Below are 24,833 nucleotides of genomic sequence, written 5' to 3' on the forward strand. Positions count from 1 at the left end.
CTGCCCCGGCTACCTCTGGCCCCTTCCTCACTAACAGCCTGTCCCGGCCCTTTCGGAGCACGCTTCTGTATCAGCCCGGGAGCTACAACTCCAGACTCCTCTTCTGTCTGTCTCTCCACACACTCTGCTCCAGCCCCTCCCCTCTGCTCTGTTTTTCTCTTACACTGGGGGATGTGGTTTGTCCTGCTGCACTGGTGTGGGATCAGGTTACCAAGGAGGATTAACTCTTTCTGCGACAACCTGGCTTTGCCAGAGTGTCACACACCCCCTTGGTAAAACACAGCCCGTCCTCGGGCTGTCTGGGCACCAACATTTATTGAAACTGGAAAAAGGAAAAATCAACACATTACAATCATACATCTTCCCACATCGGGAGATACGTTTTCTTAAACTCTAAACTGTTCTGCCGCCCCCACCTGCTGTGCAGATGGCCTCCTCCTGAACTTGTGGACGCTGAACAGGGGTGACAGTCCATAAAACAGTCAACTTTAAACTTATAGGTAGCCGTCCATGCTCCGCTACCACTGCCGCTGCCGCCACTCCCAGTACGGGTCCCGGGTCCCGTGCTCTGCCTCCTGCTCAGAAGCCAGGCCCACTCGGATGCCCTCTGCGCCGGCTACAACCGGCCTCGCTAACTGCCGAGGGCCCCATCGCTCAGTGGCCTGCTCCTCATCCCTGCAGGTGCACTCCGGCTGCTCCACAGCCGGGACGGGGTACCTGGGAGCGACTGGCGCCGCATCTGGGGCAGGCTTCCGGTCGGGTGTCGCCTCTGCTGCGGCCGGGCAGACTGCCGGGGCCGACGTCATCACCGCTGTGGCCAGGCGGACTGCCGGAGCCGGGTGAGATGTCATCGGGGTTGCGGCTACTGCTTGTCCAGGAACGGAATTTAGGCAAAGTCCTGGTGTCCCTGCCCTTACAGTCCTGGTCACATGAACTGCAGTTCATTCCTGCTGCTCCCCCTTGGTACTTGGGAGCAGTCCTTCTAGCAACTTTTTAAAGTTTTCCTTTCGCTTCCGGTCCTCCGGAGCTTCACTTCCGCCCGCATTCTCAGGGGGCGGAGCCTCTTTTTCGCGCCCACCGTTCGGGGAAGAAGGCGCTGGGCGGGAGATTTTCGCGCCCAAAATGGCGGCAAAGATGGCGACTTTCAAAATTTTTGCAGCGGAGCACCGCTGACAGTCCAGAACAAGGCGCACTTCCTCCAGGTAACTGGATGGGTTCGATCCTGTTCGTGACGCCAAATGTGTCGCCCGTGGATAAGGGGGTACTCAGATCCGGGCCACGGAGTCACTTCTGTGGGTATCACGGTGGCGTGACCCGGTCTGTGATCCCAGGCTCCACAGTAAGAAGGGGATTAGGTAAGGGAGATTGTCTGTGACGCCACCCGTGGTGTGCGGTGAGGTAATGGAGCACCGCCGCTGCCGGTTAATGGATCCCGGGGATGGTGGTGGGCAGCAAGGTGGTGATTTCCCTCCACGGGTAGGGTGTTGGTGTCCCGGGACCCCGGTGAGGTGGTGCAAGGAGGAGATGGAGACGGTCTGCGAGCTGTGCGTCCGGTTGGACCGGGGGATGTTGTTACTCACAGTTTGCTTTGCAAGAAAGTTCACACAGAGTCAGGAATTAACCAGAAACTGCCAGAGTCCGCAGCCTTCGGTACGGAGGGTGTTAGTGTCCCACACACAGTGCAGCAGCTCCTGTTCTTTCCCTGCAGCCAGGTGCCTCTCTCTCCACTCTCTTCCTCTTTCTCCTCAGCCGGGAACGGGGAGTCCACTCCCCTGCAGTGATCCGGGTCACCCTAGGTACCGGCGGGCCACTACCCTGCCCCGGCTACCTCTGGCCCCTTCCTCACTAACAGACTGTCCCGACCCTTTCGGAGCACGCTTCTGTATCAGCCTGGGAGCTACAACTCCAGACTCCTATTCTGTCTGTCTCTCCACACACTCTGCTCCAGCCCCTCCCCTCTGCTCTGTTTTTCTCTTACACTGGGGGATGTGGTGTGTCCTGCTGCACTGGTGTGGGATCAGGTTACCAAGGAGGATTAACTCTTTCTGTGACAACCTGGCTTTGCCAGGGCGTCACATTAGTTTCCCTGGCTAGTCGCCCCCATTAGTATATACACACGCCCCTGTGGGCCCCTGTGGGCGTGCTATCATGCTAATGAATACGCAGCGTCAGAGGATGATCTCACTCACCTCTCCGCCGCCATCGCAGCCCGACATTGGATTTCGGATCAGTGCGCACGACCCCGGAGTTTGGGTCATGCACACTATGAAATTTGGTGTACGCGTCCTGGCTTCAAACTGAAATAGTGTGCATGACCCAAACTCTGGGGGTCATGCGCACTGAGCCGAAATCCAGCGTCGGGCAGCAATGGCAACGGAGAGGTGAGTGAGATCATCCTCTGACGCTGCGTATTAATTAGCATGTTAGTATGTACACAGGAGTGTACTACCAAGCTAATGGGGGCGACTAGCCAAGGGAACTAATGCCCAAGGGACTAGTCCCTTCACTCATTAGCATAGGATAAAAGATCATGACATGCTGCTTCTTTTTTCAGCAATAAAATCTGCAAGGAAAAAAGAAGCAGCGTGTGCACGAGTCTGAGACTTTGCTGGGATGCTTTTTGCTTGCAGTATTGATTAGAAACTGCAAAAAAAAGCACATTAAAAAAAACACTACAAAACTGCAAGGTGTGCACTTTTATTGTCAGCTTATTTATCATGATTATTATTATACAATACTGATAATGAATACTCCCTACTCCAGCATCTAGGGCTGTTGTAGGCCTTTTTGTCCTTGAATGTGGAGCTAGCAGAAGTGCCAATATGATGTGCTGCTAATACTTATTTTACGGATTCAACCTGGTCACCTATGGCAGTGCGATGTTTTGCTAGCCAATTATTCCCACTCATTAAATTAGAGATATCTATGACATTTCTGTAGGATATGTCCTAAATGTCTTATTAGTGTTGAGCGAGTAGTTGACCATTCGTACTTGTTATGCTTTTAGCGAGTACTGTCTGCTTCTCACATATTCGTTATGAGTAGCAGGCGCAATGTAAGTCAACGGGAAATACTCGCTAAATGGCGAGTAACCCGAAAGCCATACTTTTCGTGCGAATAGTGAATAGTACAGCTTTTGGGTTACTCACTACTTAACGAGGATCTCATAGAATCATAGAACGGTGGCGTTGGAAGTGACGTCAAGGGCCATCAGGTCCAACCCCCTGTGAGTGCAGGTTTTCCTAAATCATCCCAGCTATATGTTTATCCAGTGTCCGCTTGAAGATTTCCATTGATGGAGAGATCTATACCTCCCATGAACGCCTGTTCCACTATCTGACTGCCCCCACTACTTCCCGTGGACGCCTGTTCAACTCTGACTGCCCTCACTACCTCCCGTGGTCGCCTGTTCCACTCTCTGACTGCCCTCATTGTCAGAAAGTTTTTCCTAACGTCTAATCTGAATCTCCTTCCTTTAAGTTTCATCCCATTGCTTCTTGTACTTCCTTGTGAGAATATGGTGGTTCCCTCTGCACTGTGACTACCTTTCAGATATTTATAGACCGTTATTAAAGGGGTGGTTCACCCATATTTTTTATTGTCCAGATCGATATTATATTGAGAAACAATGTTTCTCTCAAATACCTTGTGTTGGCAATAGTGCCTGTGAGAGGCGCTATTGCAGACCGCTGATCCCGCTCCAGTGACGTCTCCGTCAAGTGCTGCACACGTCACATCTGTGCAGCCGGCTGTATTCTGAGCCCTCCCTCCTCCCTCCTCCGTCCCCCCCTCCTCCATCCCCCCTCCTCCATCTCCCCTCCTCCATCTCCCCTCCTCCATCCTCCATCACAGCACAGCGTGTCGCGTCTCTTGCTTGCAGCGTTCTGCTAGGAGGGGGGAGGAGGGGGAGGGAGGAGGGAGGGGGGAGGAGGGAAGAGGGAGGAGGGAAGAGGGAGGAGGGAAGAGGGAGGAGGGAAGAGGGAGAGGGAAGAGGGAGAGGGAGGAGAGAGGGGGAGGAGGGAGAGGGAGGGGGGAGGAGGGAGCAGATGGGCTGTGATAGCGGTGAAACAACGCTGACAGCTCAGTGTGAGGTAGAATACAGCCGGCTGCACGGATGTGACGTGTGCAGCATTTGACGGAGACGTCACTGGACGGGGAACAGCGGTCTGCAATAGCGCCTCTCACAGACACTATTGCCAGCACAAGGTATTTGAGAGAAACATTGTTTCTCAATATAATATCGAGCTAGACAATAAAAAACTATGGGTGAACCACCTCTTTAAGTCTCCTTTCAGCCTTCTCTTTTTGAAACTAAACACATCCGTAGTTCTTTAAGCCGCTCTTCATATGACATGGTTGTCAGACCTTCAACCATTTTGGTTGCTCTTCTCTGGATTTGCTTGAGTATTTCCCATTGACTTACATTGTGCCCACTACTCATAACGAATATGCGGGCAGTGGACAGTACTCGCTAACAGCATAGCGAGTATGAATAGTCAACTACTCGCTCAACACTATGTCTGATAGATCTGATGGAACTTGCACCTATCTTTAGTACTGGTTTGTCCCGATCTCCTTTTCCAGCTGGTGTCTTACCACCAGTGAGTGGAAAGGTGGTGGTGCATACGGCGACCCTATTTATTCATTGCTATGGAACATACTAAAATAGCCGGCAAATACACCAGTCAACACCTCCTAGAAATTTAGAGGGGTTTTTATTTTAGAAACAGTTATGGCATATACAAAAGGATATGCCACAAATGTCTGATAGGAAAATGAAAAGTGAATCACTTCTATCTCCAGAAGAGAGAGTCGTTGTTGCCCTGTTTTGGTAGTCAACTGACCACCAATGACTGGAGAGGCGGTGGTGCCTGTGCGCTCTGGTGGGCGGATGCCTGCCGGTGATCCCCGGATACTTTTGATACATCTTATTAGGTGTCGTATTGCCCTAATCTGTCTTATTGAACAATTACATCCTTCATTATATAATCTTACAGCTGGAATAGATGGATTTTTACCCATTTTAAGAAGCCCATAATACTCATTAAAATACCATCGGCCTCAGTGTGTAATATTAAGCCGCTCATGTAGCTACTAAGTGCTCCGTTCCATCACTTAACATTTAGCAGCTTCCCCTGTAGTTTTAAAACTCCATGGCCTTGAGATATGTTAACCATAAAATATATTGACATAGTATGCTCCTTTCATTTCCCATTAGTACCAGTTATAATTTATAAACTTAAACATTTTAGATCTTTTTCGCTTCACTCGTGTATAATTTATACACTTCTATCCATTTATTTCATTTTTTTTCTGTACTTTGCATCTTTTTCGTTTTCTCACAGATCTTTTTCTTTTATGTTTTCATGAACCTGATTATTTTCTCCTTGATTACTAATATTTTTTTATGTCTTTGTTATTTATGTTTGTACTTTGTTTATTTTTTGGTTACGTCTTATTTTTCAGACCCCCCTCATTGAAAATCAAAACACGCATCGTCCAGCTAAAACCATTACAGAGGTAATGGGATGTCGGGAAATGGCTAAGGTGCATACTGATACCAAGGCATCCTTATCAGGATTTTAGACAGGTTTCGTGCTAATATCACAAAAATGGACCTGGCAGTTCTTCTGGTTGCCTTATTAATCACAATAAAAAAAAAATCCATAGGATAGATGATATATGTATGATTGATTTTATTGGGCCAACCCCAATGTTGACTATAGGGTGCCCAAAGGTCCTTTGTTTAAACTGATCAGTAGTGAGCATGTGCGACCACCACTCTTTGAGTCGCACATGCTCACTACTGTTCCACAAATTATGGGGTTGGCCACTACTTTAACATTGGTGGCCTGTTTTTAAGATAGGTCATCAATATCTGATCGGCCGGGGTCCAATACCCCACACCCATGCCGATCAGCTGTTATTGGTGCCAGCCGTGGCAGCAGGCTCTGGAAATGTTCCTGAGCTGCTCCATTTTCTGATAGCAGCCGGGTACTGCACATCAGCCTCCTATTGATCTGAATGATACGCAGATGTGCAGTACCCGACTGCGGCCATTATCAGTTGATGGGGCAGCTCCATAATCGAGTATTTCTGGGTGCCTACTACCACCGGTGGCCCAAGAACAGCTAAATGGTGGAGTGCCAGGTCGGTCCCTGGCCAATCCCCCATTTATGGTACCGAGAACAGCTGATCGATGGCTTTGAGGGGTGTCAGACCCCAGACGATAAGACTTTGGTGGCACTGAGAACAGCTGATTGGTGGCTTTGAGGGGTTTCGGACCCCGAACATTCAGATATTGGTGGCACCGAGAACAGCTGAACAGCAGCTTTGAGAAGTGTCGGACCCTGGCCGATAAGATATTAATGACCTATCCTAAGAATAGACCATCAATGTTAAAGTAGAGGACAGCCCCTTTAATTGTGGCAATAGGAAAGTTTCCCATCACCCGAACCCCTAGTGATCTTACATTTATCACCTACACTGTGGATAGGCGAAATATGTTGTCTATGGGACAACTACTTTAAGGTTTTCATTAAACAGTTACTAAACTTTATTTTTTTATTTTTTTTTACAATTTAGTCTAGCATGGAACTTTGCAAATCACTTTATTAGTGGATTTGTCTTTATTCCTGTGAACCAAAAATTGCATGTTAGTATCCTCAAAACCCCCTGCTTGTCCCGAGTCTACTTACAGAATGTGCTCATTTGGAGTACAGATGATTGTAGATATAGATGAGAACGGGTTTTGAATGCCGCTCTATCACCAAGAAGCGATGTTGATTAAATATTCTCTTTATTCATGTGAAGGTCAAGTAAACGCGTTTCCGAGGTTGCAGCCTCCTTCATCAGGACAACAGACCACTCCTGTGGGAGTTAAGCCTATTGTGAAGGGCTTGCGAAGTTCTCCCAACATATTGCTTGTTACATTCACACACTATTAAATATATAACAAATTCCGATTGACAAGTTAGTCGGTCTTTTATAGTAAAAACATCTGTAGAGGAAAACGCATTGAACGTGAGCCTATTGCGTTGAATGGAACTACAACATAAACAATTTTTAGATGCAGGTATTCCAGGGTACCATAGAAAGTAAGGGGTGGATCCAGATTCTGCTGGAGCTCCACACCATTAGCACAAACTCAAAAGCATGGTATAAAGAGGAAGACAGGAGTTTTTAAAGTGCAACAATACAATTTTTCTTTGTTTAGACAAAGTGGGGATAAGCATCCCATGAAGTTAAAAACATGATTAAAATTACATAACGGATTTAACCCCGTACATCAAAATGACAGAGGCAGTGGTATATATGTTCAGGGCACACAAACGAACATGATCCTAGCAGGTAACAGATGACAGATAAGCCTGTGGGCATATACATATCACTGGGCTAGCTCAGCAACAATCATGCTGCCCATAAATGATGACAAATTACATACAAGGTAGTCCTAATTCAATAGATGGCCCCACTAAATGTTAAGCAATGCTAGGCATGAACGGTGCCTATGTAAATATCGTTACCACATATCAGCCAACCAGGATATGCCAGAAGGGGGAATCCGTAGAAAAGAGCCTCAAGACAACCACAACCTACGTACGTTTCGATTTTCTTAAGCTGTCAAAATCTTCATCAGGGAGAAGGCACTTTAAAAACTCCTGTCTTCCTCTTTATACCATAAACAATTTTTAACAGAACACTTATATGAGCCTGCTTGTTGAATAGGAGTATCTGAAAAAGTTCAACCTCTTAGCCTACTCGTGGCTATAATATTTCTTATGGTGGGCGCGTTCCTGAAAATAATTCCTGGTGGAATATCTTTCAAGATTGGATCGTTAAGGAGAACTTTCCAGTGCTTATTGAGTGTTTCTTTGATAAAAAAAACTATCATTACTAAAGGTGGTGATAAATTAGAGGAGAAATCACAGGTTGATGTGGGACTAAGTGCAGAGGTACAGTATTTGGCATGACAAGGTCATTTTGAATCAAATTTTTCGTTTCTTTAAACTCTAGGTGAACTCGAACAAATAGTGTATCACTTACAAGTCACTTCTGAATTGTATCTCACACAAGTATGATGTTTTCTATCGGTGTTTAATTATGTCCTGCAATATATGACATTTCAGTTGCTACAGTGTTTTAGAATCCCGACGATTTTTTTTTTAAAATCAGGCGGGCTGATCTAAGACGGTCAAATGACAATACTGGTATATATAGGGGCTCCGTGACAGCTCTATGTATTGTTGATTTTCTCTGTTATCCTGATGAAGGAGGCTGCGACCTCAGAAACGCGTTGACTTAACCTGCACATGAATAAAGAGAATATTTAATCAACATCGCTTCTTGGTGATAGTGCGTCATACAAAACCCGTTCTTATCTATATCTACAATTGCACACCCCCGGAGCTGCTGCTATCCCAATCTATGCTGTTACAGGTGTTGTGACTGTCACAGCTCCGTCAGGTGAGTGTATTCAATTACATTTACTTGACATTTACATCGGATAAGACCCTATTGCACTATATCCACAGATTTTTTTTCCGGAGTACAGATGATGGCAGTGAACGGGTGAACATATGTCTCATTCTCTCAGTGTTGTGCTTATCAGCTTATCCCCAGAGTCTGAGATACAGATGCTGAGCTGGCAGCTTCACTGCCATCCTCTGAACTCCAAATGAGGAGACTGAGGAAGAGCAGAGGTTCGGAAGCCGCTTACGTGCATTTTTTTTTTTTACAGAAATTAAGACAAATTCCTTAAAGTGAATTCCACAAATTCATAACTTTCTTTGATGAATACAGTTATTTAAATAAATAAATAAATAAATAAATATAAAGTTTAGTTATTCCTTAAGTGTAGTTTCATCTTCAGATAGATTATACATAGCTATAGACTTAAAGGGAACCTGTCACCACTTTTTAGGCCTATAAGCTGTGGCCACCACCACCGGGCTCTTATATACAGCATTCTAACATACTGTATATAAGAGCCCAGGCCGGGGGTATAACATAAAAAACACTTTATAATACTTACCTAACGGTTGCGCAGTTGGCCATATGGGCGTCTCTGTTGTCCGGTGCCGCCTCTTTTGGCTATCTCTGTTCTCCTTCTTCTCTAGCTGCGGTGCATGACGGGTCCGACGTCATACACACTCGCCGTCATTCAGATCCTGAGCAGGGCAGATCAAAGTATTGTAGTGCGCCTGTGCAGGCCCGGTGAGTGTGTATGACGTAGCCACATCATGCACCCAGGCTTCAGAAAGAGGACGAAGATGGACGAATGAGGAGGCGCCGGCACCGGACAACGGAGACGCCCATATGGCCAACCACACAACCGTTAGGTAACTATTATAAAGTGTTTTTTATGTTATACCCCCGGCCTGGGCTCTTATTTACAGCATGTTAGAATGTTGTATATAAGAGCCCGGTGGTGGAGGCCGCAGCTTATAGGTCTAAAAAGTGGTGACAGGTTCCCTTTAATATAAGGTGAAGTAGCTGTGCAAACATGTGTATTTCAAAAATATATAGTCATTCCTGTATTATTAATATGGCCGGCTACTGAGCGAACATGTGCCAACAATTTCTTCCTGGTGATTTGTAGCTCAGAAGCTATAAAAGTTGAGCAAAGTTACAAACTTTTTTATGAAAACTACATGTAAATTTTTCATTTTTTGCAGATGTTTGAGATATCGTGAAATACTTATTTGGATTTTAATTTGTGGGTAAATATTTACTTAAATTTATTTTTATTTATGTGCAAATCATTTAAGGTCCCATCGGAGCGTATCCTCAGGGCTGGGAAGACTTTACGCAATGCTATCCTTTCCCGGGCGCCTCACATGATCCGAGATCGCAAATACCATCTCAAAACGTACAGGTGAGGTAGAAGAAAGTCTATATAGTGTTACTGTTTTATGTTGATGTTGCCTAGAAGAATAGTTTGTGTATAGTCACGCAGAATTGGTAATAATGGGAGTTTTAAAAAAATAAAACCGCAAATATCCAACTTAGTATCTACCATTTGGTAGAAAAAATAATGACTAAGTTATCTGTTTCAGATATGCCACTTAAGGCCCAGTCACACACAACGACTTACCAGCGATCCCGAAAACGATGCGACCTGATAGGGATCGCAGGTAAGTCGCTGGGAGGTCGCTGGTGAGATGTCACACAGCAAGATCTTACCAGCGATGCAGGAACAATAGAGGTCACAGTAGCTACCTGTATAACGATCTCAGCAGTCACTGTGACCCTGTCACACAGTGTCAAACACAATGTTGTGTCCTGCCCAGCAGGACATCGCCTTTGAAGAAAATGGCCTGGACCATTCTGCAACGACTAGAGATCTCACAGCAGGGGCCTGATCGCTGGTAGATGTCACACATAACGAGATCGCTAACACGTCACCAAACGGTGACTTAGCAGCGATCTCGCTAGCGATCTCGTTATGTGTGACGGTACCTTTACTGTCACGTGGTATGTAATGACAGGACAGAGTCCCCTAGACTGGCCTTCAGGCTTGAGACCTAAGCTGTCCCTTATCTTGAAGGTAGGCTTGATGGTAGCCAGTTCCAAACCCCTAGTGTTACCCTGACTCCTGTCTGAGCCTTGATCTTGCTCCCCCTCTCCCACTCCCTTGGGGCGGGAAAGAAAAGACAATGAAACCCCCCCCCCCCCAGAAAAAACAGCTCCAGCTGGCAACAATAGTCCTTAGGATAGTTCCTTAATGCAGATAAGGGATATCACAAACGTAGCATGGGTGTCTAGCTCCAATCTCAATAGTCTATTTATGGACTCCAGGACCTGGCCACCGCACCAGATCCTCACCTCTCCACGTCACAGCACCAACTATATCCAAACATGTCAAGCAAAAGTAAAAATGGTCCTGCACCACTGAGTGTTACCTTATGGAATCACGCATGCATCCGGAGTACAGCTCAAATGTCCGAGGTATTCTGTCTGCGGGGTGCACGTCCGTGAAACAAAGCTGGGATCCAAGTGAACATTCAGAAGGAAAACCAGTCCGCACACGACCGCTGTGCCGAAATTCTATATTAGGACTTGTGCAGGATAAAAAGCAGGAGGAGATCCAGGTGCGAGTTCCTCACAAAGGGACGACGGCCATTTCACCTACGAATTAGGCTTCGACTGGTCCACCAGACTGCTGTCTGGTTTTCCTTCTGAATGTTCACTTATATCCAAACATGTATCTCGTCACTTTTCTACCTCTTTTGGGATCAGTCCACTGGATGAGGAGAGGTGATCACAACCCACCCCCTTAAACATTTGTTTCATATATCTCCCAAGTACAAAAGAGGGCAGTCTCCTGCCAGTCTGCAGGCAGGGCCCCTACAGAGAGGAACAATAGATGCACAACCCTCTACCACATGCAGGACAATGATTACATTGGAGTCCATGTATGAAAACTAGGATACACACATTTACAACCCCTTCCCCCTTCAAATTGTGTACTTTAAACTGATGACCAAGCAATCTCTAATAAAACACAACACCTGATGTTCAGTGCTGTAAAAAATATCAATCCCTTAAACCTGTGGGCCTTGGTCTACGTCCATTGGTCCAGTAGTCTTTAATCTATGGCCAGCTCCTCACAAGATGGGTTTCTATGGATGAGCAGCTGCATGTAAGTCTTGTACCACCTAGTACAATGCCAAGCATCAGATGTAGTGGTGTAAAGCCACCACTACTACACTCTGGAGCAGAGGAAGCGAGTTCTGTATCTGGGATGTGATGGATGAGCCTAGGTTTGGTGAATACCAGGAGAATGTCGGAAAACCTTCTCTAGGTGTAATGTGGAGGGAGTACAATAGTTTTTTTCTATATAGTTCCTGGGAATGTTATTCAACAGCTAAAAAGCAAAAGGCGTAAAATACAAAGTACTATGATACCATGAACGAAACATGTGATAACAAATAAATCCTAATTCCTAGAACGTGCCAGGATTATAACCACATGAAGAAAGATGGCAGCGCTGCAAACATCTTACAAAACCTTGCAATACCCCATTATTTCCAACATTAAGTAACTTTTCTGCCTTGAGTCGTTCTAGGGATAAGTTCTACCTCACTGGGTCTATTTTCAGCAAAAGTAATCATTTGTACATTTTGCCATCTCTGAAGTAGCGTTAGCATAAAATATTGAAATATTCTTTCCCCCTGCCAGTTCTCATTTGTCTTCATGGTTGCTTAAACAGCACATCCTGCCAGCTGGGTCCTTATACTCAATATTCAATTATCAAAAATTTGCCCTGGCTCCAGTCCCACTTAATGCTCAACTGCAAGAGCATAAATGCATGTTGTAAGCCATTATTAATAATAGAATTTGGAGACATATTAATCGGCGCATACAAACTAAAGCATGCAAATTTAGGTTAATTTCTGGATATTTACAGTAAAAATAAATAGATGCCTTTCAAATTACATTTATCCTTTTATAAATTATTTTATTTAATTTTTTTTTTTTAAATCCTATCTCCAAATTAAAAACTAAGGTTGACTGGAACACAACACAACACCACCCACTCCACGTCATATGTATCGGGGTTTATAGTAAAGCAGCGTTTTTACACATTTCAGAAAATTATAGTTACATAGGTTGAAAAAACACCTAGGTCCATGCAGTTCAATCTTTCTCTACCAATAGGACATCATTCCTTTTGGTATATTGTCGAGTTGCTGCCATTTCACACCACCCTATTTTTTGTATTGATTGCCTTAGGATCAAGATTGGCAGAACTATCACCACTTTTATGTCCAGTTGAAAGGGATTTTTAGAGCATCATTTTTTTTAAAGACTATATATATATATATATATATATATATATATATATATATATATATACTTATCCTGTCTAAGGAGCAACTTTAAAGTGTTCAAAATGGCCGCCTTCACATCGCTAAATACATAAACCCATCTTAAACACACAGCAGTACAGGTTGTGTAAGTAGAAAATCTCTCCTGCCTTCTCTGACCATTAGCTATGAGCAGAGAGAGGAGGGACCGTGTATATATCAAAGCAGGAATAACATCTCAGCTGAAGCACAGGAAGCTAGGTCAGAAGTTATGAGGAGTTAGATGCTCTTTCAAAGACAGGCCCAGCATGGCTTTACATGGCCGTTCCCTTCTGCCGTTACACAAAAATCAGCTTATGAATTGATATTCAAATGAGGATGAAGAGCTATTTGTAGATCTGAAGCCTCCGTCACTCCAGCACTATTCCCCACCCAACGCCACTTCCTCCTACTTGACAAATGTCTTAAACCACACAATATAGAGGCCGTCAGTCAAGCAGGAGAGGTGTTGTTTGGTGGGAAATAGAGCTGGAGTGACAGAGTCTTCAGATCTACAGTCTCTTGTGCGTATGCTGATGTGCCAGTAACAGAGTAGTGGACTGACCATGTAAAGGTATTGCTGGAGTTTGAAAGAGCTAAATGCACATATAAATAGTTTAAAGGGGTTGTCCACCACTATGATCACTGCTTTTGATTACACATATTTCCCCCAGGTAAAATAATCAAGCCTATACTAACCTCCCATACTGGTGCGTTCCAGCAGTGTCTGGGCTCGCGGTGCTGGGGCTCACATTGGGTTGTGACGTCACGCGTTCCCTGTGTTCAATCAGCACTGGCTTCTGTCTCCTCGCGTTTCGACCAAACTAGTTAATCAGCAAGAAGTGCTGTGGCTGCACTCACTTCCTGTTGATTGCTTGTTTCTTCAAAAGGTGAGGAGACAGACGTCAGCACTGATTGGATGCAGGGGACGCGTGACGTCACAGCCCTGGCACCGCTAACCCTGACACTGCAGGAAGGATGCCGGGACAGGAGGTGAGAATAGGGTTTATAATATTCCCATGGGGAAACGTATGGAATCAGAAGAGGTTGTCCTAATAGTGGACAACCTCTTTAAGGGGTGGAACCCTGCTAAAAGATCCTTAAAGTGAACCTGTCAGGTGCACCCAGCACCACAAGCAGTTCTGGGTGTATATTGCTAATCCCTGCCTAACCGTCCCTGTATACACTAGCATAGATAAAGAGATCTTTAGAAAATGTATTTCTAAAGATCTTTTACCGTATGCTAATGAGCGCAGGGGGACTAGTCCCCTGGGCATTAGTTTCCCGGCCAGTCGCCCCCATTAACATGTTAGTACGCCTCTGTGGGCATGCTATCATGCTAATAAATATGCAGCATCACAGGATGATCTCACTCACCTCTCCGCTGCCATCGCGTCTGACGGGGGATTTCGGCTCGGTGCGCATGACCCCAGAGTTTAGGTCATGCAGCCGGGTGTACACGTCCTGGCTTCAAACTGAAGTAGTGACCCAAACTCCGACGTCATGCGCACTGAGCCAAAATCCAGCGTCGGACGCAATGGTGGCGGAGAGGTGCGTGAGATCATCCTGTGATGCTGTGTTTTCATTAGTATGTTAGCGAGCCCACAGGGATGTACTAACATGCTAATGGAGTCGACTGGCAAGGGGAACTAACACCCAGGGGACTAGTCCCCTCGCTCATTGACATACGGTAAAAGATCTTTAGAAATACGTTTTCTAAAGATCTCTTTATCTATGCTAGTGTATACAGGGACAGTTAGGCAGGGTTTAGCAATATGGACCTTGAACTCCTCGTGGTGCTGGGTGCATATTGGACCTGACAAGTTCCCTTTAAATGGTTACCGATTGAATTGAATGTCTCATGTAATACAACATTTCTAGGCAAAGAATTTCTTCTTTTGGACCTAGGACAACTTAGCTGATTTGTAATCAGACCTTTATTTGGGGAAGAAGCTGTCGCTCTACACAATTAAACAGGGCAATACAAATAGAAAAATTGCAAAGGTCAAATACGTAAATTGTGTCTTAAAATAATCTCCAAACTAGAATTTGGGGTTTTATTCGGTTGCATTGAATATTGTTTTTTTATTTCTGAAATGTCCATTTAATACCCTTTTAACAGTTTTACCATCTTGATATTATTGGATGTCTCACAAGAACGATAATACAGTTTGTAAAATCCATACTGGAACTATATTTCTACATTGAGTTACTCTTCCCAGAAGAGTTTCTATTCATTTTTCAGGATTCTCAATTTGAATGTACAGTTCTCCGTATTGATTTTGTTTATGGAGATCCAACCAGAAGGAATTTTACTTTCCCCCAATGAAAAAAGTAGGAAATGAAGCTATTCCCTAGGAAAAGCAACATTATATACAATAGTGCCACACACAGGCAGCCATCTGCAGGCATCTCGGATAGTCAGAATCCTACTTTGTCCCATTTCAACTATCAATTCTGAAACAGTCCTGTCTACAGACCGTTATCCCGGATTTGGCTGATAACCCAAGTTATATGTCAAAGCCCCTCAAAGAATCAATCACACCAGAAAGGCCATTTTTAGCGTTCTGGAGGAGAGTTATTTTGTATTCTTGTACCTTCCTTATTGATAAAACTGGATGGATTCCCACTCAAGACCAATCGCACAATAAATATTGTAAAACGGAATGAATAGTATTGCAAAATAAATCATATCTAGATAAGACACATTATTATGTTTATGTCTTGAACAGGCAATGCTGTGTAGGAACAGAACTGGTGGACTGGCTAATGCAGCAAAGCTCATGTGTTCATTCCCGGACGCAGGCGGTGGGCATGTGGCAGGTCCTCCTGGAGGAGGGCGTCCTTAACCACGGTAAAGATGTAGTTACCAAATTTTTCATTTTGTTAACAAGGCATGTGTTATGGGCAGTCTTACCACACTTTTTGCCTAGCTCTTTTAACACTAGAAGTCCCAGAAATTTCGAGCTCCCCCTGAAGTCCCGAAAGAGGGTCAAATGACCCTTAGTCCAAACTGACAACTGACAACTCTGATGGCTCCAATTAGCATCCTTTCATTTGTAAATGTGGCCATTGCCTGAGGAATCTGCGGGGGGCAATTGTATTGATCCACGTCAACAAAGGATGTTAGCTAAAATCCTTCAGGTCATTCGACCCGTCTCTGGGTTCTAAAGGTAAAAATGTTAAATGACCCCTCTTTGGGACTTCTAGTGTTAAGGAACTGAAGAGGTTTCCACCAAATGGCAAGTACTAAGCTCCAACATGTGCTGTTTGTCCAAAGGGTTTTGTTATCTGCTCCACGGTTCATTTTTCTCTGCTCTATAAAGATTTTATAGGATATATTACAACTTTATGGGCATAAACCAATCTGTCCTTATGAAGCAAATCTGCATTCTGAATTCTAGAAATATTGGGAGTTATACGTTGGTTACTTCATTTCATAGGTAAGAGTGATACTGTCACAAGGGAGTCATGGCCTGATGTGATCTCGGGGGGGGGGGGGGGGATCTGGAATCACAGATCCACTCTAGTGCCCACTCTTCATTTACCTGGAGCATATTTCATTCCATCCGGTACTGTAGGGGTTAAGGTTCATTTCTATCCTGCAGTGATCAAACAGTTAATTGTAACCTCATCTGCAGCCACTCCCTTCTGCTATAAATATCCACTCCTTATTCCCTATGCCTGCTATAGCTCATACCTATGCTGACCATGTTGAAGGAGCTTGCTATGGTGTCTTTTCTATTGCAGCTACAAAGTTTCCTACTGAAGAAACCTTGGAGTGCTGTTTGTTGTGTTTTCCCTACCAGTTTGTCTTGCCTTCCTCGTGTTGACTTATTGTAGTGGCGAGATATTGGCATTTACTAGTCAGGCTGAGTTTAGGGCCAACGAGGGCTTAGGGACATAGCTGCGAAATGGGGAAGGACCCATCTAGAGATGGTAGGGAGTGTAGAGTTCAGCCTCAGGTGAGTATTAGGAGGTCCGCTCCTCTTTCCCTAGCGCAAGGGCCTACCGTTATGTTTCCCTGGTGTACCCTTTGTGTTGCATTGCTTTCTTGGGTCCTCCCCTTCCCCGGTTTGACCCTACCCTGGTGTTCCCACTGTGTTGCGCTGCTTGCCGGGAGTCCCATCCTCCCTTTTGTGACACCTGCAGTCACACTATTGACAAATACAGAACAAGCTATGGTAAGCAAGGTTGGTATGGTCAGCTCCTTCGTGTGGGCAGGTTTGGTAGTTTTACCCGTTAAAAAGGACAGAAAACTTGATCCCAAAAGCATCAGCCAATGTTTAACCATTTAATTTCATGACATGTCATCTAGACAGTCCTCTGTGCAGCTTCTAATCCTTTATTTCCTTTGTCGATGGTGATGCCCGTCAGCTGGCACACTGCAATGTTATCAATAAGCTCCTTTCACACCTTGTTCTATCTGTCCCATAACAAAAGCCAGTCATGCCAGCGGATCCTATGACTATAGAATCTGTGACAAAGACCATTAATGGGGACCTATCACTTGCCAGAAATGTCATTTTTTTGTACCTGGTCTTAAAGGGAACCAGATTTGGTGACTATAAGCTGTGGCCACCACCAGTGGGTTCCTAAATACAGCATTCTTACATGTTGTATATAAGAGACAAGGCCACTGTGTAGAACGTAAAAATCACTTTATAATACTCACCTAAGGGGCGGGGCGGTGCGGTGCAGACTGGTCAGATGGGTGGCTCCGTTCTTTGGTACAGGCGCCTCCTCTTTCGGCCATCTTTGTTCTCCTTCTGAAGCCTGGGTGCATGACGTGTCCTAAGTGATCCACACTAGCCGACATTAAGGTCCTGTGCAGGTGCATTACAATACTTTGATCTGCCCTGCTCAGGACCCCAGTGGCGGCTTGTGTGGATGACGTAGGATGCGTCATGCACTCAGGCTTCAGAAGAAGGAGGACAAAGATGGCCGAAAAAGGAGGCGTCTGTACCGGAGAACGGAGACACCCATCTGACCAGTGTGCACTGCACTGCCCTTTAGGTGAGTATTTATAAAGTGATTTTTATGTTGTCACAGCGCCCTGGGCTCTTATATACAGCATGTTATAATGCTGTATATAAGAGCTTACTGGTGGTGGCCGAAGCTTATAGTCACAAATACTGCTAGATTCAGAAGAACATTTACAGCAGATAAGGAATGATATTTATGTTCCTCTTTAATTGGCTGATGCAAAGGCAAACAATGCGTATCCCTTTAAATTACAAACTGCTATGTTGAAGCGTCACCATTTAGCATCAGCCTGTATTATTTATCATTATACACAGTAAGCCTCTTAAGCGTCTGAGCTTTGCCTTCTACACATTGCAGCGTACAATGTGCTCCTGTCTCAGGGCTCATTTTCCTGAATGTGGCAGAACTGGGCTTCATTACTGCAATGAGCCCTATGGCCGCACTCACCGCTCCTCTTCTCTAATCACTTAGACTCTTGTCACCTCCTGGCTCAGTTTTTAATGATTCCTCGCAGCCAGCCTTCCTTTTGTTGGTAATCTGTATACTATATATAATCACGCCAAGTCATCTGTTGTGACCGTTGCACATTTTCGGGTCTTCAGACCACTGCAGGGCTGTGTGTGTGTGTAAATGATGTTTATGATAAATTCATCCCTTTGGAGATGGAAATCAAAGGGTTAAAAAAAAATGAAATCGGTATAAAAACCTGTAGGCTTGCAGCGAACAGCAGATTGTTAGTAAAGCCCTTCAGCGTGGAGGTTTTATTAGATTATGCTTTTAACTGTTTTATTTAGAGATCATGCGGTGTAGAGGATCACCGCTCTACGCTCTTCGGTGCGTGCCGCAATTATTCCACTTTACTTTGCCCTCTAGTGGCGGCACTGGTTATACGATCACATACCGTGCCATCATACTGGAAATGCACAGCTAAATTAAAATCCCAATAATGACTTTTTACAGAAAAATGTTTACTATTAAGATTGAGTGTTTTTTTTGTTTATTTTTACTTTTCCAGTTGTAGATTTAGGCATAACCTGTATATTTGTGTAATATTGTTATAATAAATCATCATCTTCTGTTATTTGTATATACGAAGGGCTCATTCTTTGCTTCAATTGTGTCGTTTTCTTTGTGTTTTGCACCTTTTTTTTGTTAGTACCAAACTACTTGTGCCTTTTTTTAAGTTTTTTTTTAGTTTGTTACTATGGATGAGGTTTATGGTTAACAGATTTTCTTTCCTGAGTCATCCATCATTTGCGGCTTTTAAAAAAAAATTGTTACAAATGCACTCCTGTACCCCCTTGGTGTAATTTGATGCACCCCAGAACTTTTTGCATGATTTGCGCAGCATTTTGTAAAATGTACAACTTTATTTTTGCGCTGAAAACAAAAAATGGTTTTGACTTTGCTCGAAATTCGTGAACCATGTGTGCCATTATTGATGAAATTGATGCAAGAAAACATCAAGATAAAAAAATGTGATTTAAAAAAAAAATTCCAATTTATGAATTGGGCCAGAAGAGTCTGTTCAGGGCATGTAGGCTGCCCATAGACATGAACTTATCATTATCAAGTAAAATTCGAATTTGCCTGGTCGGACTTTTTTTCTTTTTAAATATGATTTGTGGAAAACTTATTCTCCTTGAATTTAATGGTCTGGAGTCTGTCCAGTGCCCAGAGCGTAATATGTAAAAAACACTCTCCTCACTGCTCAGCTCTCAATTCCCTCCGCTCCTCACCATCACCGGTCTGCTCCTCGTCACATCTTTGGATCGTCGTCAGCCAAACTAAGATCCATGGAACTCTTGGGTTTCATAGACCTCGAAGGGTTCAGTGTATGTGCCCGCCAAGGTCATGGTGCATGCCGTATTGACATATTGGCATGGCCAGTGGCGATCTGAAGATGCAATGTGGATTGGGCGGGTGACGTTGAGAAATGGGGGGGCCAGAGAGGTGAGCGGTGAGCTGAGTATAAAGGCTGCTTTACATGGTACGACCGATTGTGCGATTTGACAATCGATCGTACCCGCCCCCGTCCTTTTTGCGTCACGGGCAAATCGCTGCCCGTGGCGCACAAAGTCGGTAACCCCCGTCACACATACTTACCTCTCGTGCGACCTCGCTGTGGGCGGCGAACGTCCACTTCCTGGAGTGGGAGGGACGTTTGGCGTCACAGCGACGTCACACGGCCGCCGGCCAATAGAAGCGGAGGGGCGGAGATGAGCAGGATGTAAACATCCCGCCCACCTCCTTCCTTCCGCATAGAGCCGGCGGCGGCCGCGGGAGGCAGGTGAGCTGCTCATCGTTCCCGTGGTGTCACACGGAGCGGCGTGTGCTACCACGGAAACGATGATCAACTAAATTAAACGATATTATGGAACCTAGCGAGCAGTACACGACTCACGATTTGTGAGCGATACTGCGTTGCTAGGAGGTGTCACACAGGCCGGCATCGCCAGCGATGCCGGATGTGCGTCACAAAAACCGTGACCCCGACGATCTATCGCACGATAGATTGTCTGGTGTAAAGCAGCCTTAAGTCTTTGTTTTTTTTAAACATTTGGATGACCTTTTTATGGTTCCGAAAAATGTCACTTTTGCTGAATCCGCGTGAAAGCAAATTACTAAAAATCCACATTTTGGCGAATGTGGTATTTTGTAAAATTCATTTACACTCGATTTTTATTAATTCAGCTCTAGTTGCCTATACACATTATACCAAAGCCAACTGAACCTGTGAGGCTGGAAGACTTAGCTATTGTCTAGTGCATATAGTCACCGATAGGCTGCCAAAAAATTGGATGCAGCTCCGGGCTTTAGTCTTTCGGTAAAAGACTTTTATGAAGAATTGTACACCTGTTAAATGGAAAACTTAAACTGTAACTATCCTTTTAGAAACAAATGCCATACAGATAAAAACTTCAGTTTTATTTTAGCAGCATTGTTAAAAAGTCAAGCAACATGATCTGTTTATTAAGTGTTGTGGAAAAAAATCACTGTATTAAAGGGAACCTGTCACCAGATTTGGCTATAAGCTGCAGCCACCATCAGAGAGCCATTATATACAGCATTCTAACATGCTGTATATAAGAGCCCAGGTCGCTTTATAGAACATAAAAATGACTTTATAATAGTCACCTAAAGGGCAGTGCAGACTGTTCGGATGAGTGCCTCCGTTCTCCAGAGGCGGCGCCTCCTCTTTCTGTATTCTTTGTCCTTTATCTTCTGAAGCCTGGGTGCATGACGCAGGACCTCAATGCCGGCTAATGTGGATGACGTAGGACGCGTCATGCACCCAGGCAGCAGAAGAAGGAGGACAAAGATGTCTGAAAGAGGAGGCGCTGGTACCGGAGAACGGAGCCACCCATTCGACCACTCTGCACCGTACCGCCCCATAGGTGAGTATTATAAAGTGATTTTATGTTCTACACAGCGGCCTTGGCTTTTATATACAGCATGTTAGAATACTGTATATAAGAACCCACTGGTGGTGGCTGCAGTTTATAGTCACCAAATCTGGTGACAGGTTCCCTTTTACACTTTCTATATAGATCATGTGTCGGATTTAAAAAAATGCAGATAGGGTAAAGCAGTGAAAAAGTTTTCATCTCTATCAGCTGGACCATTTCTTTTTACTGTTTACTGTATGTTTACAAGGAAGCCTTGGATCAAACTACAATAGGTGAGCTGGTTTTCCTTTGACTGTTCTTAGTTTTCCTTTTTAAAATTTTTCTTTAAAGGAGTTAAAGGGTTCTGAGCTGACAGTGTTGGTACAGACCTTTAATTTAAAGAGGTTGTCCACTACTTTTACATTGATGGCCTATTCTTAGGCGGGCTTTGCACGTTGTGACATTGCAAGCCGATGCTGCGATGTCGCACGCAATAATCCCCGCCCCCGTCGCAGGTACGATATCGTGTGATAGCTGGCGTAGCGAAAATTATCGCTACGCCAGCTTCACATGCACTCACCTGCCCTGCGACCGTCGCTCTGGCAGGCGACCTGCCTCCTTCCTAAGGGGGCGGGTCGTGCGGCGTCATAGCGACGTCACACGGCAGGCGGCCAATAGCGGCGGAGGGGTGGAGATGAGCAGGAGGTAAACATCCCACCCACCTCCTTCCTTCCGCATTGTGAACGGAGGCAGGTAAGGAGATGTTCCTCGCTCCTGCGGCTTCACACACAGTGATGTGTGGTGCCGCTGGAGCGAGGAACAACATCGTACCTGTCGCTCCCCCGGCATTATGGAAATGTCAGAGGCTGCAACGATGATACGATAACGACGCTTTTGCGCTCGTTCATCGTATCTTCTAGGATTTACACACTACGACATCGCAAGTGACGCCGGATGTGCGTCACTTTCGATTTGACCCCACCGACATCGCACCTGCGATGTCGTAGTGTGCAAAGCCGCCCTTAGAATAAGTCATGAATGCCTGTTTGGCCGGAGTCCGATACCCGACATCCCGGCCGATTAGCTGTCTTTGGTGCCGGCAGCGGCAGCAGGCGGCCGTAAATGCTCAGTTCCAGAGTTGCCCCGTCTTCGGATAGCGGCCGCTGCCGGGTACGGCACATCCACCTCCTATTGATTTGAATTGGAGGTGGATGTGTAGTACCCGGGAGCGGCCGCTATCCGAAGACGGGGCAACTCTAGAACTAAGCATTACCGGTTGCCGGCTACCGCCGCCAGCACCGGAAACAACTGATCGGTGGGGGCGCGGGGTGTCAGACCCCTGCCAATCAGACATTGATGACCTATCCTAAGGATAGGCCATCAATGTAAAAGTAGTGAACAACTTATTTAATATAGCAGCCTAAAACCTGAAAACAAATTGTAATATTTGTAGTCCTCCATGATTGCCTAACTTGTACTGTATTCCTATTTTCTGTTATCTGCCTACAGTTGACCAGGAATACTACTTCCAAGATAAATACTTGTTTTATCGGTTCCTTGACGATGAACATGAAGATGTGCCTATGCCAACAGATGAAGAGAAAAGGGAAAGTGAGGAAGATCTCCAGGATACCCTTCTTCTCTTGTCCCAAATAGGACCTGACGCACACATGAGAATGATACTCAGAAAACCGTAATTTTATTTTTTAATTGTTTTTTTGTTTTCTTATAGCTTTATGGTTTTACTTGTTTCATATTATGTATAGATAAGTAAACGCGGTCGATAATATCTAAACCTAAGTGTGCTTAGTGTAGTATTATTTTATCAAAAATTCTTAAAGATGATGTTGGTGGTGTGCTAGGTTTTAGTAATACGGTATAAGATATTTATTATTATACTGGGTTATTTAACCCATATTTTAGTATCCACCGCTGCTCTGGGTCTCTGTTATTGTCTACAGCACTGACATCACATCAAAGGTGCTGCATCTAATCAGTAAGCTTGGCAGTGCTGAAGTCACATAAAAGGCACTGCATCTACCGTATATGCCGGCGTATAAGACGACTGGGCGTATAAGACGACCCCCAACTTCTGCCCTAAAAATATAGAATTTGGGATATACTCACTGTATAAGACTACCCCGCTCCCAAATGAAAAAAAGTCTGCTTTGATTGCAACATGTTAATTTTAATTCCGCGAGAGCCGTACAATATGTTTTTAAAGGGCCATTGACAGATCAATTGCTCCAATGTTCACTTAGTACAGCAAGGAATGCTCCTCCCTGCTGTATAAAGCCACAACTGGACTGAAACAATGGTACTACACTCTGCTACAAACAGACACACACAACTCTGCTACAAACAAACACACACAACTCTGCTACATACAGACAAACACACACACACAACTCTGCTACATACAGACAAACACACACACACAACTCTGCTACATACAGACAAACACATACAACTCTGCTACATACAGACAAACACATACAACTCTGCTACATACAGACAAACACATACAACTCTGCTACATACAGACAAACACATACAACTCTGCTACATACAGACAAACACATACAACTCTGCTACATACAGACAAACACGTACAACTCTGCTACATACAGACAAACACATACAACTCTGCTACATACAGACAAATACACACAACTCTGCTGCTCTGTGGGGCCTGCACCCGCGGCTCGGCGGGTACAGCACCCGCGGCATCGGCGGGGGGGGGGGATTGGCAGGGCATACATCTGGGGGGTTAGAAGCAGCTCACCGGGGCCCATAATGGGCACAAGTCCCCCTGTGTTAGATATCTCCCCCATAGTGCTGCCCATGGCCCCTATATAGATCGCACAAGTCCCCCTGTGTCAGATATCGCCCCCATAGTGCTGCCCATGGCCCCTATATAGATCGCACAAGTCCCCCTGTGTCAGATATCGCCCCCATAGTGCTGCCCATGGCCCCTATATAGATCGCACAAGTCCCCCTGTGTCAGATATCGCCCCCATAGTGCTGCCCATGGCCCCTATAGATCGCACAAGTCCCCCTGTGTCAGATATGGCCCCCAGGCTGCTGCCCATGGCCCCTATATAGATCACACAAGTCCCCCTGTGTTAGATAGCGCCCCCATGCTGCTGCCCATGGCCTATATAGATCGCACAAGTCCCCCTGTGTCAGATATGGCCCCCATAGTGCTGCCCATGGCCCCTATAGATCGCACAAGTCCCCCTGTGTCAGATATGGCCCCTAGGCTGCTGCCCAAAGTAAAATAAAACACTCTTTCCTTACCTCCTCCAGCGTTTATCTCCCTCCTGTCTGGCTCCGTGCTTCTGTTCTTCCACTTCCTGGTTCTCAGTGCGGTCATGTGATCGGCACAGCAGGCTGAGATCTCTGCCTGATCACAGTGGAAGCAGGGACACGGGGAGAAACGCTGCAGGGGTAAGTAAAGCTTTTTTATTTTAGAATGAGCAGCAGCCTGGGGGCCAAATCTAACACAGGGGGGGCATGTGCCATCACAGTGGGACGCAGGCTCATAGAATATGCACCGCTGCTCCAGCCCCTCACTGCGTGCGATTTCAGCACCATTGGAGATGGA

At 45.2% G+C, this 24,833-nt stretch overlaps 1 protein-coding gene across 4 annotated transcripts in view; it reads left to right on the plus strand.

The window, feature by feature from the left end:
- Window positions 1-24,833, plus strand: part of RAPGEF4 (Rap guanine nucleotide exchange factor 4) — a 419,418-nt gene that overhangs the window by 253,590 nt on the left and 140,995 nt on the right. For 2 of the 4 annotated variants that reach the window (XM_075317338.1, XM_075317341.1), the window contains 4 exons: window positions 5,467-5,547; window positions 9,771-9,877; window positions 15,584-15,705; window positions 22,736-22,919. In XM_075317338.1, the coding sequence (XP_075173453.1) occupies window positions 5,467-5,547; window positions 9,771-9,877; window positions 15,584-15,705; window positions 22,736-22,919 (494 nt within the window). The remainder of the gene's footprint in view (window positions 1-5,466; window positions 5,548-9,770; window positions 9,878-15,583; window positions 15,706-22,735; window positions 22,920-24,833) is intronic. The other 2 variants (XM_075317339.1, XM_075317340.1) reach the window with 2 other exon arrangements.

This window comes from Anomaloglossus baeobatrachus, chromosome 7, assembly GCF_048569485.1.
Source record: "Anomaloglossus baeobatrachus isolate aAnoBae1 chromosome 7, aAnoBae1.hap1, whole genome shotgun sequence".
NCBI classification, from domain to species: domain Eukaryota; kingdom Metazoa; phylum Chordata; class Amphibia; order Anura; family Aromobatidae; genus Anomaloglossus; species Anomaloglossus baeobatrachus.